Below are 12355 nucleotides of genomic sequence, written 5' to 3' on the forward strand. Positions count from 1 at the left end.
AATATGGATGTATGTAGTTACAAGTTAATATACATACACTATTAAAACACAAATACATGAACTACATTGAACAATACTAGCTAGGATACACATTATAATAACTCCTGATTAATATAACAAAGTTGTAAGAGGAGGGAGGGTATACAAAATCAAAGGAAGGACAAGAAGATATGGCTATACATTCCGAGGACATGCAATGAAGTCTATGTACACGCACAAAGAGGGCATGCAGTGGGGTACGTGGAACAGAGGTAAAGAAAAGGTCTGAATGACTCGAGGCAAGATGGAAATTTTGACATTTTGAAAGAGAGAACAGAGTTGTTGTCACAAAATATTTGAGGATTTTGGAATTTTGAAGACTGAAGCTATCACCAGGATAAAATATGTATCTAAAAAAAAATGTTTCCCATTGATTATAGCCAACCACCCAACCATGGTATGCCAAAAAGTACACGTCTTAATTTTTTTCACTCTTATGCCAATCATACTTGTAGAATATGAAACATTAGAAAAATACAGTCTGCAAATATTAATTTACGCAATAATTTTGTTATTTGGATGTCTCCTTATTCTTTTTTTGTTTAATTAGTTAAAAATTATTAACTCTATAAAATAAAATTTACTCTAATTTAGAGCCATTAAAGAAATACCATTAAAAGAATTGCAAAAGGATTTTCTCAGATTCATTTTCCAAATGATGAACAAGGAAAGACAAAAAAAAAATTCTTTGAGATGAACAAACGCAAACATAGGTGGTATGTGTCAAATGAAAATACTACACTATAACATCCCAACTGTTTAAGAGACATATGTTTAATGGTACTCAGAACTTAAAATAAAATGAACAAAAAATGTACTGTGCAGTGGTTTTTCTAGGCTAAAAAACCCAAACTTTGGACAAAAGCAATCTGCCATCTATGAAATAATTAACTAAAGAATAAACAATTTGGATTCCATTATTTCTAAGGTGCAATTCTGTCATTCATGCTTATTGGACATGCTTTGAAACTTCCAACCCCCTATTCCAAAAGCTCGTAAGAGCAAACAAAATTTATACCTTATGATTACAAAAATAATTTGAGCCTGGTTGATATTTCCAAACTAACAAAATATTGTGACTAACATGAAGAAGAAATGATAGAACACCAGATATATATGTTGTCACAAGAATAAAAGAAAAAAAGATAGAAAATAAATTATTGATAAGCCTCATTTTCAAACAGCCAATCAAATCAAGGGTTAAGGGTCCCAGGTCAAGGGTCATACCTGTGGGCACTGCTCCTGGACTGCGGTGTACATAGACCTCAGTAATATAGTGAGATTTTTTCTTGCCTTCTGGTATAGCCGACTCATGAATTTCGGTGACTTTTGACTTAGTTGCTGCATGGCGAGGTAGGCTCTTGGTTTTGTAATTGTCAGACTCAGAGGTCGAGAATGCTCTTTGACTGGTGTGCCTCACCACAGTGGGCTCATGAACTGGAGGAGCACTGAAGTCCCTCTGAAATGTCTTTCGTTCAACTGGAGGAGACAAACTAGCAGCAGATCGATTAGAATACCTATAAGTACTGGTCTGATAAGTGGGGGAGAAAGGTCGGGGGCTACGGGGTGGGGTCGTTATGGTAATTTGACGAATAACAGGGGGCTGGATATCATCCTTACGGTCAAAGGTTACATCAGAGGTTTGCCTTACAAGCTTCTGAGGGCCTTTTCCGTCCACTGCACTATTGCTAAGAGTACGAGATCGCTGCATAAAGTTCTTACTACTGGATCGCATAGGAGGGGAAATGGGGGCAGAAGCTGGCTGTAAAATAACCTTTGTTTGCAGCCCCCTGGTTGGACTTGTGGGTTTTGTTACTCTAGAAACGAAAGTTGAATCACCTGAGGAGAAAGGGCCTGGAGATTTCTCTGTTGAGTATGTGTGAGTTCTGGACATGGAGTAGCTGTATCCCTGGGGAGGGGCAGAGGCTGGACCGTTTGACAGACTGGAATTTTTCACACTGGACGCTTCCTCCTCACTCTGAGCGCGTTTTGTCATGTAACGATTTTGGGCCGAGCGAAGCTCTTCCACCAGTTTCTTTTCCTGTTGAACACGAACATCGTCCTTAAAGTCCTTTTTATCCCTAAGTTTTTTCTGCTGCTGTTGCAGCCAAGAATCCGTATCCGAAAATGTCTTCCCGTTCTGCATGGTGCTGTAAGAAGAGGAGGACATCTCGGATTGATACCGATTGTCATAATCCGTTTTATAAGGGAGAGTGTTTGATTTAGGACTATCGAATTTACGAGCCATCTCGGGTGAGGTGGTATAACTGAAAGCCTTAGTCGGCATGTATGGAGAGGATGATTTCTCCGTCTTCACTGTGTAATGCCTCTCCTCTCTCACTTCTCCAGGCAGTTTATATGTGACCTCCGCCGACTGATGTGCGGGTTTTCCGTCCGGTCCGGTATGTGTCTCGTAGGTCCTAAAAGTCCTGCTTTCCTTGGACATTGTGCTGGAGCCGGACTTTGGACTGATCACTTGGTCATTAAGTAAGTTACTCAGAATATCGTCCAGTTGAGTTTGTTCGTCCAGTGGCGTGACGGACTGCTTGGCATTTGTGGAGTACGGCGTGTTGTAACTCTGGGTTCCGTAGGACTTCGTGTTGTTGTTGGTGTTCTGCATTCTTTTAGTGTCTGTGGAATATGATGAGGACTGCTCATCTCTCCTTAAAACACCTGCTCAATGAAAAAAAGGAAAATTAATAATAACATACTTCAATAATATAAGAAAAAGACTCTTTTTTACATTTCTTTCAGTCAATGAGCTGAAAATTAAGCTCATAGATTCACATGATAACATAGCTTCTTTTTTTGGGAGGGGGGGGGAGAGGACAGAATTGGATTTAATATTAAAATATGATGACAAACACATAGGCAGCTGGACTTGGTTGTTCTTTGAACATTTAAACTTTCTACAATTATTTGACCAACCCTTTGTTCTATGCACAATTTCTAAACAAAGTAATAGAAATACATGTACCAGTGTAACGGTATCTGAAAACTGCAAACAATCAGATTTTTTCTCCATTTATATTACATCAATTGCTCTTCTATGTCATTTGATTAGAGTGAATATCAAACATCAATAGGACCTTGACATTTTGCACAGAAAACTTATCGCTTGTTTATTGTGCCATATAAAGAATTCACAGTAAACCCATCAAAAGAGAGCGCCTGGTTCCTGATAAAATGCTACATTTATTCTCTTCAAAGAAAACAAGAAGCATTTTGTTTTCCCTCACTTTTTGTCGAAAGCAAATCATAACTTGATCACAACTCTATGATGTATATATTTTTTCTAGTGTGTTCTTCACCATGCAGCCATAGTTTGTGGTGGAAGTTCGTAAATAGAAACCCACCTCCTTCATGGAAAAATATCAACTCAATTAGAGTTGACTCCCAATATTCGGGGTGGTACTATCCTGCATTGTAATTTTCATCAATGTTTAGTCTCATGACATTATGTGTGTCTCTAAGAAATTTGGATTAAAAAAATGGACAAAAAAAAACAAGCTTAACAACATTTCAAAATAATGTTATACTCCCCCCCCCCAAAAAAAATTAAAAATAATAAAATACATGTACCACTGGCTAGTAGAATCTTTGGTCAAAAGTACAGCACAAAAGAACATTCTTTACAACATATTGCAAAACACAGCAAAATTTCACAGTAGAGTTCTAATGCATGTTTAATCATTATTGTTTTATTGTAAAAACCTTTAATAAAGGAAAATTAAATAAAATATTTTATTATGTGGTTAAATAAAAAAAAAATATCTGGCTCTCAAGAAACTTAATATCTTTATTACACAGGAAAAAATAATCCACTGCGACTACTCAAGGATGATTAAATGTCTACTTGAATTTTGTGTAGGCGGCAAATACAGCAAATCTATCAAAAAATATGATGAAAGAAGAAATCACCCTTACTGCTTCTTATCAAGGTTTGGGAGTATAAACTTCTGCTAAAAGAAACACATCTTAATGATTACCCCAGTCATAAAATAGTCATAATCATGTATAGCCAACTATTTCCGTCTTTCAGCATTACACTTCACATAACCCAAACCCACTTTTAACCAGCCTGGTGCCTGCATAGCAGTCAAGGTTATACTTGTAATTGACCAGTTCATTGTTTCTTTGGCTATAGGAAAAAAACAATAACATGTTCTATAGATGCACACACACAGAGGAACTGCATATCCCCCACAAGTACTGAGGGGGATTGAACATGACAGATTTATGATGAATGATTCTGTTCTCAGATAGGCATATACACACTGGATAGAGGAAACAGGTTGCTGAGATTTTGCAGGGATTCTCTGATTCTGTCAGAATCAGATTTTGCAGGGATTCTTTGAATATCAGACAGTCAAATCAATTCTTTACAGGCTAGGGTAACATTTATGCAAACACTGGATCTTGTAGTTATCAACAAACCAGTGGCTCTAGAAACTCCTTCAGTCCTTGAATTATTTCCTTACATTACATTACATTGCAACCTTGCAATATTTAGTCTTACATTATTACATGTAATGATACTTCATTACATTTCCTTTAACTGCCTTCAGATTGAAAATCAAATCCCCAACCTGCAACTTCTCTGCAAGTTTGAAAAGGGAGGGGTTGATGCAAGTGTCATGAAGTTCCTTCATGTTTTTTGTAAACAGAAGTGAAAGCAACCAAAAAAAGTGTTTACATTTCGAAGATAACAAGCAATGGCAGTTGGGAGATTGTCATTAGATGGGATTGATATACAGTATATTTTTTGCCTTGGCTCCATGGCAACCTGCCAGATTGACAGCAACAGGATCTTCCGAGCTCATCTTTTTGATCAGCTGTGTTTAATCAGCGTTATGGGATTTTTTTTTTTTAAGGATTTGTTTTATACATATACCACTGACTTTATTTCTTCCTCAGATCTACACAATATCCTTTAGAGAAAAATTCAATGTGTGCAAATTAGATGACTCAATTGATTAAAATGGGTATTAAGATAAAAATAAAATGATGATTCAACAGAAAAGAGTATCCAGTTTAAAAAAAATTCTGATCCAGATTAAAGATATCTCTTCAGCAGAAAATTTGGAACATATAATTTGGATAATGAGTCTGTTAATGAAATAGCTACTGGTAGGCTCAGATATATGGGGCAACTTCCTTTTATGCCCCGGGCCCCTTCACTTTTTGAAATAAGATTAATCACTGAACTTTTCTATGAATAATTTGAATTGTTCTTGTTAATTGAGGATTAAATTTTTAAAAAAAATCATTCAACAGTGAAAAATTACCCCCCCCCCCCCAAATAAGATAATCCAATCCACTTGTTATGCCATATATGATAGATAAATAATGTCAATATTTTTCCATGAATGCAATTTCCAAGAATTGTTATGTTACATATCTTTGATTAAGTATGGATGTATCTGTAACTCAGGAAATGTGACTTTAATGAACACTGTAAAAAATATCAATATCTGGTTTTTTTTTAATCATGGTTTGTTATTTGTTTCAGTTATTTAAATTGATTTATCTTAATACTTGCATTTTTAATTACCAGTAATAAGACACCTTTTATATTTTATGGTAAGCATTATTTGAAAAAGAATATTGAAAAAAAAAAATTAAAAAGGAAATTAATAATGTCCTAAAAAGTTTTTTTTTCTCATTACCAACTTAAACAAGTATAGTTAAAATTATTTTTCAAGAATACAATAATAAGATAAGCAATCTACAGTTACTTTGTATTCTAGTAAATCTGCTTTATATGTATATATATGTATAATAAATAAATTTGCTAGACATAAGATTGAAATTTAAAATATATACATTTGCTAAAATGTCTAGAAAATAAAATATTAAAACATGCATACCAAATATTTTATTAGAAAATGATTGAAAAAAAAGTATGTCTTACCAGATGAAAAATTCAAATTCCTCTCAGGCATTTTCTCAAAAAATTAATTGTCCTCTCTCCCTTTAGCCAAAAAATCTTTCATAAATCACTCAACATATCATAATTAAGTTCACAACTCCAGGCCAAAAAACAAAGAAATCTCTCTCCACCAGCTAGGCACAAAAATAATATACTTCAAAAGAAAAAAAAAAAAAGTATATTCCACAGGTTCACTATGACCACATACTTTTTCTCCCTCCCTGACACAAAAGATTTAACATTTCCTAGCTGTTCATGAAAGAAAAAAAAAAACAACTACCCTATAGTGTAAGATTCCGAGGCAAAGTGGGTTTGCTTAGTTTACCTTTGGCATCTTGAAGCGATTACTCCCCAGTGGGGGGAAACATCTGAAGGCAGAGAAGCAAGGAAGATGGAACAGACACATGTATATTTGATGATCTTATCTCATCTACCGTAAATGCCCCAGTAGTAGTTCACGCTCAAGAGCGGAAATTGTCTTATCTTCATGGAAGCCAGGAATAAAAAAATACTGGAAGATAAAGATCAAAATTCACACTGCTTCCATTGAAGTAAAAAACAATGTGGCCTGACCCTCTAAATAGTCAACTAATTGTATTAAATAATAATGACATAAAAAGCTAAGAAAAGCCTACTAAACTATGTACTATACTGGTTATGACTCTTTATCATGAATACCTTTTTATATACATCAATTCCCCCAAAAATTCCTAAATTCTAGAAATGCAGATTCCCTGAAAAAGTTGAATATTCAACACTACAAAACCTTTACCTCTAAAATTTTCATTACATTAACTGAGTTGGAATTTTTATTGTAAAAGTGTTATGGTCAATATCAAATGGTCACTTAATTATAACTTGGCAGCACCATCTGGTCATTAGTTGAACCAATAATCCCTTGTAAATATATATATATATTCATAAGAACTAGGAACCACCAGAGCTAGAGGTACTTACACTGCATAAATTCCATTCAGTACAAGATATTGTTGTGGTAAATCTTCTGTGAATTCAACAATAGTCATTAGTCAAGTGAGTTATTTGCACTATATGAAGTTTGTCTCATTTTTTGTGGTAATGTGCTTTTGAAGCAAAGTTTCTATATGAACATTTTTTTAATAATAATCATGATTTAATGTGTACTTGAACTAGCTAGCATACAAGAAGATTGCAGCATGGAAAATGCTTAAATATGATTTACCACTAAAATAAGTATGTATACAGTATTACCAATTTTACCCAACACATAAGCATGTTTGATAGCATAATGTAACCAGAGAGGAGCAAAATGTTAAGGACAAGACCTCGCTGGAATCGGACCCAGACCCCTGAATCTCAAGTTAGTTGCTCTACAGAGCTATCTGACCACCAACCATCAAACCCCTCTGACTGTGACATTCCTCCCTCCTTAAAGGTCTTTGCCCCCAAAGACACCAACCCAGGCTCAACCCCAGCAGGACTTTCACCTGTCACGTCCTGTGCATGGTACAGCACCAGATGTAATAGGAGACGAGAAAAATGCAATGGAGAAGATCAAGACATGAACCTAGGGCCACTGAAATTCCTGTTGGGTGCTCTACCAACTGAGCTATCTGGCCACCAGCAATCAAATCTGTCTAACTGCCACATTTTTTTTAGTCTATTGACAATTTGGTGAGACATGTCAATGCTTTCTATCATTGAATGAAATTGTAATAAATGTATTCTAGTATCAATCTCAAGAAACCCTGAGAATTTAAAAACCCATTCCAAATTGTTCATTTTTTATCATTGATAATTTTCCTCAATTACAAAATGGAGACAGTATTAATATTGTATAATGAGTTTGAGGTACGGAACATTTCTGGTGTAATTGGGTGTAAATTTTAAATTATCTCCTGTAATTGGTTTAAACCAAAAAGATGCCTCAATGGAAGAAGCAGCAATTTTCATATATACATTATAATTTTACTATGTAGCACTGTATCAACTTAGAAACCACCTACTATAAAGAAGAATGCTTATAATTAGAATAAAAAAAACTTCATAGAATAAATTTTTATACATAATTGATTACCAAGTGCAATCTCGGATGTTAATTCTATAAAAATCATCCTAATTATCATCAAAGGCTAAAAACAAAATGAACACTTGGTGCACACTGACATTTTTTCTGCATTATAAAAGTACTAAGTCACTAAGTACAACACGAAAAACCATGTACCATTGAACTAAACTGAATGAATCACTAATGTGCCATGAGAAATGCCTTAATTAAAATTCTAAAACGGAAGCTCAAAATATAAAAACAGAAGACTGTATTAATGGTGCAAGCAAAAAATTGTTACTCAGCCTAAAAAATGTGAAACTTCAATTAAAATGCCACATATTTCTGGAGATGAGTGAAATTCTAAGACAAAACAAAAACATTCAGCTGTTTCATGAGGAAAAATCTTGGCATTAATTGTCATATAAATGTTAGAATTTGCTTAGATTTCTCTTATATTTCGTCAATCACAGATAACAGAGACTCTTTTAATGGAGAAGGACTCTGACAGGTGAGAAAATACCCATAAGGGTTACTAGCAGATTTTGAGAAGGGGCCCAGGGGCTTGCCCCCTTCCTTTTTAAGTGATTAAAAAGATTCATAAATCAATTTTTGGTGTGGTAAATAACATTAATTATACCTAAATTAATGTTAAATAAAGTCAAAAATTGTATATAAAAACTAAAACCTAACAGCTTATGGGGGTTTTGTCCCTAGGCCCCTATCCCTGGCTTTAACCCCCTCCCCCTTTAAGAATCCTGGATTCACTTCTGAAGGTGTCACAGGTAACTCCCCACCACAATAAAAAAAGTCAATTTTGATTTTACTAAAAAAGAATTCTCAAATAAATCTGTATAAGAACATGCGGAATATTCTTAAACTTTCAATGAATCTTAAGTATGCTAAACTGCATGCGTTCTCTTCTATTTTTTTAAGGGTGTTAAGTAGAATTAGTATGACCACATCCTGAAAGCATACAGGAAGTCGTACAGTATGTATGGTGTCGCACCCTAAAGTATGTAACCTGACCCCACAGAATCTCTGCCATTGATAAACTGACTAACAATATAACAGAGTTTCTATTTTTAGCCACCCTAGGCATGGTGCTCACTTTGATAAGTTGTATAAGCTTTGATGATAAAAAGATAGTGCTTCCTTAATTGATCCAATGAAACAAAGCCGTGAAGAAGAATGAGTTTTTTGCCAAAATGACATAGATATCTTCAGGCAAGAACATTACAATAGCGGGCCCTAAAAAATGCTTACTCAGCTAGTGTATGATTTTTACACTAAATTCAAACCATTTCATTTCTTGATTCAACATAAATTTCCTTGGTTTAGAAATTTTATTTCAACATACAGCAACATTAATTTAATGTCTGAATGATAAAACTGATGAAAGTTAAGGATTCAAAATTTCAATCAAAAAGAACAAAATTTTGAGATAACAAGAACTTTCTTCTGAAATATTAGTACATGTAAATGTTTTACGTTTTTATGAACTAAAGACATTCACACTGCTTCCAACTACTCATCTAAATATGTAAATTACATCCATCCAAGCAATATGTTTTCTGTAAACACTGCCTCCTTGCCTAGGTGTAATAGACATTTCCCTATTTTTAGCAACGATCTAATGGGCTCACAATCTCATCGGACAAGAATGAGCAGGGGGAGTGTAATGACTGAGGAATCATCGACAAATCCAGAACTCGGCCGACAGACTCATAACTGAGGGTTCCAAAATCACTAATGTTGCATGACTAGGAAAAATACAAAAAAAATCTTACTTTCTACTTTCGTATATCCATCAATATATCTTGGATCCTGCCCTGCAAGTTCTTCTGTACTGTCCTCAACGGGCACTGTCACATCAGACTTAAAGTCACTCACTGAAATTATTTTTAAAAATATCTGTTTAATGATACAGAATGTATTCAATTTTTATCTGTTTTCATTGGTTGTCGTGGAGACTAAAAATGTCATTTTTAAAATTAAAAATTCTCTTGCATTGCTACATGCATTATGTTGCTATTTTAAGCTTTCTATTTTAAGATTTGTGTAGTGCAAAAAGCTCAGGAACTTCTTTTTTTGATAAAGCTAGACAAACCTGGAACAATAGCATCTTGATTTGGCCCAAACACAAATTCTACTTTTCCATTATCTGGGAAACGAGGATCTGCAAACAAATTAAATAAAAAGTTACCTTGGCTTAGGTGACTGCCAAAAAAATTTTGAAACAACTACAGTGAAAACTGTCTAATCAAACACCCATTCAATCCATTTCACTGTGAATCCTGAACTTGATTTCTATTCCTATTTTATTATTTTCCCTGATTCTTAACGCTGAGTAATTTTTCACCATCTATTCCAACACAAAATTTGCATCCAAGTGCATGGTTTAATATGACAGGTTTCAATACACTCAATTTTTGTTAATAGAAAAGTTCAAAAGATAAGAAATATTGTCATTGTTAACACTGGAAATGGCATTTCATATTAAAATTTAGAAATCTGAGAAACAGTAGCAATGAAATGTCGAAAAAAGGTCTGACATTTAAAACAAGAGGCCCATGGGCCACATCGCTTACCTGAGTAACTTGGGTGATGAAGTTCTTTACCCGATTTCCCCTCTTGCTATACCTATCATGCCCCCCTACCCCCTCCCCTTTCATGATTTTAATACTTTAGAATCTACACTAGCAAGGATGCTTTCACATAAGTTTCAGCTTTCCTGGCCAAGTGGTTTTTGAGAAAAAGATTCTTAAAAGATTTTTTTCTAATTTATCTATGTAAAACTTGGATTCCCTATTGTGGCCCCGCCCTACCCCTGGGGGTTATGATTTTAACAATTAAATATCTACTCTACCCCAGGATGCTTACACATAAGTTTCAGCTTTCCTGGCCCAGTAGTTTTTGAGAAAAAAATTCTTAAAAGGTTTTTCCTAAAAATTCTTAAAAGGTTTTTCCTAAATATATCTATGTAAGACTTGGATTCCCTATTGTGGCCCCGCCCTACTCCCGGGGGTCATGATTTTAATAATTTAATATCTACTCTACCCCAGGATGCTTACACATAAATTTCAGCTTTCCTGGCCCAGTGGTTCTTGAGGGGAAGATTTTTAAAGATTTGTTCTATATATTTCTATGTAAAACTTGTATTCCCTATTGTGGCCCGCCCTACCCCCGGGGGTCATGATTTGAACAATTTAGAATCTACACTACCCCAGGGTGCTTCCACATCAGTTTCAGCTTTCCTGGCCCAGTGGTTCTTGAGAAGAAGATTTTTAAAGACACATTTCTATGTAAAACTTGAAATCCCTATTGTGGCCACGCCCTACCCCCGGGGGTCATGATTTTAACAATTTAATACCTACACTACCCTAGGATGCTTCTACATAAGTTTCAGCTTTCCTGGCCCAGTGGTTCTTGAGAAGAAGATTTTTAAAGATTTGTTCTACACATTTCTATGTAAAACTTGAATTCCCTATTGTGGCCACGCCCTACCCCCGGGGGTCATGGTTTTAACAATTTAATATCTACACTACCCAAGGATGCTTCCACATAAGTTTCAGCTTTCCTGGCCCAGTGGTTCTTGAGAAGAAGATTTTTTAATGACCCCACCCAATTTTTGTCTTGATTATCTCCCCTTGTAAGGGAACTTATCATTTTTACAATTTACATAAGGATGCTTTGTACCAAGTTTGGTTAAAATTGGCCCATGAGAAGAAGTCGAAAATGTGAAAATGTGATCAGAAAAGCTCACTTGAGCCTTCGGCTCAGGTGAGCTAAAAAATTACCTCTATCAGCATCTTCTAACTCCTCCTTGTTAAATAAAAGGTTGTAGTTGGATATAGCACAGGTATGGAACTGACATTTCCAGATGGGGTCCTTTTGGCCTGTATTAGCCTTGTGGTAACAGTTTATCATAATGTCCCCTCTCAGGGGAATTCCGGGGGATATAGAAATACACACCTTCTGCATCTGATCTGTCACATTACTGGAAGAGGTGGGAAAAAATGTTGAATCAATATTCTACATAGGCTTGTATTGTATATTGTTGTGGTAATATCTTCAAAATCATACATATAATACATAAATATAGCTATATGTGCATCTCTGATAAAAAATGACTCTTTATTTACTTAACATGTATATATATCCTATTATCTAAGACATGGATCAAGAAAAAGATATTGTATACAGTTGAGTTTTGTTAAACTTGAATACTAGGAAATCCAACACAAAGGAATATGTCAAACTGAGTCCCAACAACACCCCCCCCACTCCCTTTTATTCAAATTCATGTCACATTTTAGAAATCAAAAGTTTAACTGGAATTTTTCATCACCTTTCCC

General features: G+C 34.9%; 1 protein-coding gene across 7 annotated transcripts in view; it reads right to left on the reverse strand.

The window, feature by feature from the left end:
* The window catches only part of LOC134245641 (tensin-1-like), a 37330-nt gene that overhangs the window by 10006 nt on the left and 14969 nt on the right, over nt 1-12355 (reverse strand). For 5 of the 7 annotated variants that reach the window (XM_062727916.1, XM_062727917.1, XM_062727919.1 and 2 more), the window contains exons 8-11: nt 11798-11997; nt 10108-10176; nt 9788-9889; nt 1267-2712 (exon numbers count right to left, since the gene is read on the reverse strand). In XM_062727916.1, coding sequence (XP_062583900.1) covers nt 1267-2712; nt 9788-9889; nt 10108-10176; nt 11798-11997 — 1817 coding nt within the window. The remainder of the gene's footprint in view (nt 1-1266; nt 2713-9787; nt 9890-10107; nt 10177-11797; nt 11998-12355) is intronic. The other 2 variants (XM_062727920.1, XM_062727921.1) reach the window with 2 other exon arrangements.

This window comes from Saccostrea cucullata, unplaced genomic scaffold, assembly GCF_032062105.1.
Source record: "Saccostrea cucullata isolate Sc308-1 unplaced genomic scaffold, CSIRO_AGI_Scuc_v1 ctg181, whole genome shotgun sequence".
Classification (NCBI taxonomy): domain Eukaryota; kingdom Metazoa; phylum Mollusca; class Bivalvia; order Ostreida; family Ostreidae; genus Saccostrea; species Saccostrea cuccullata.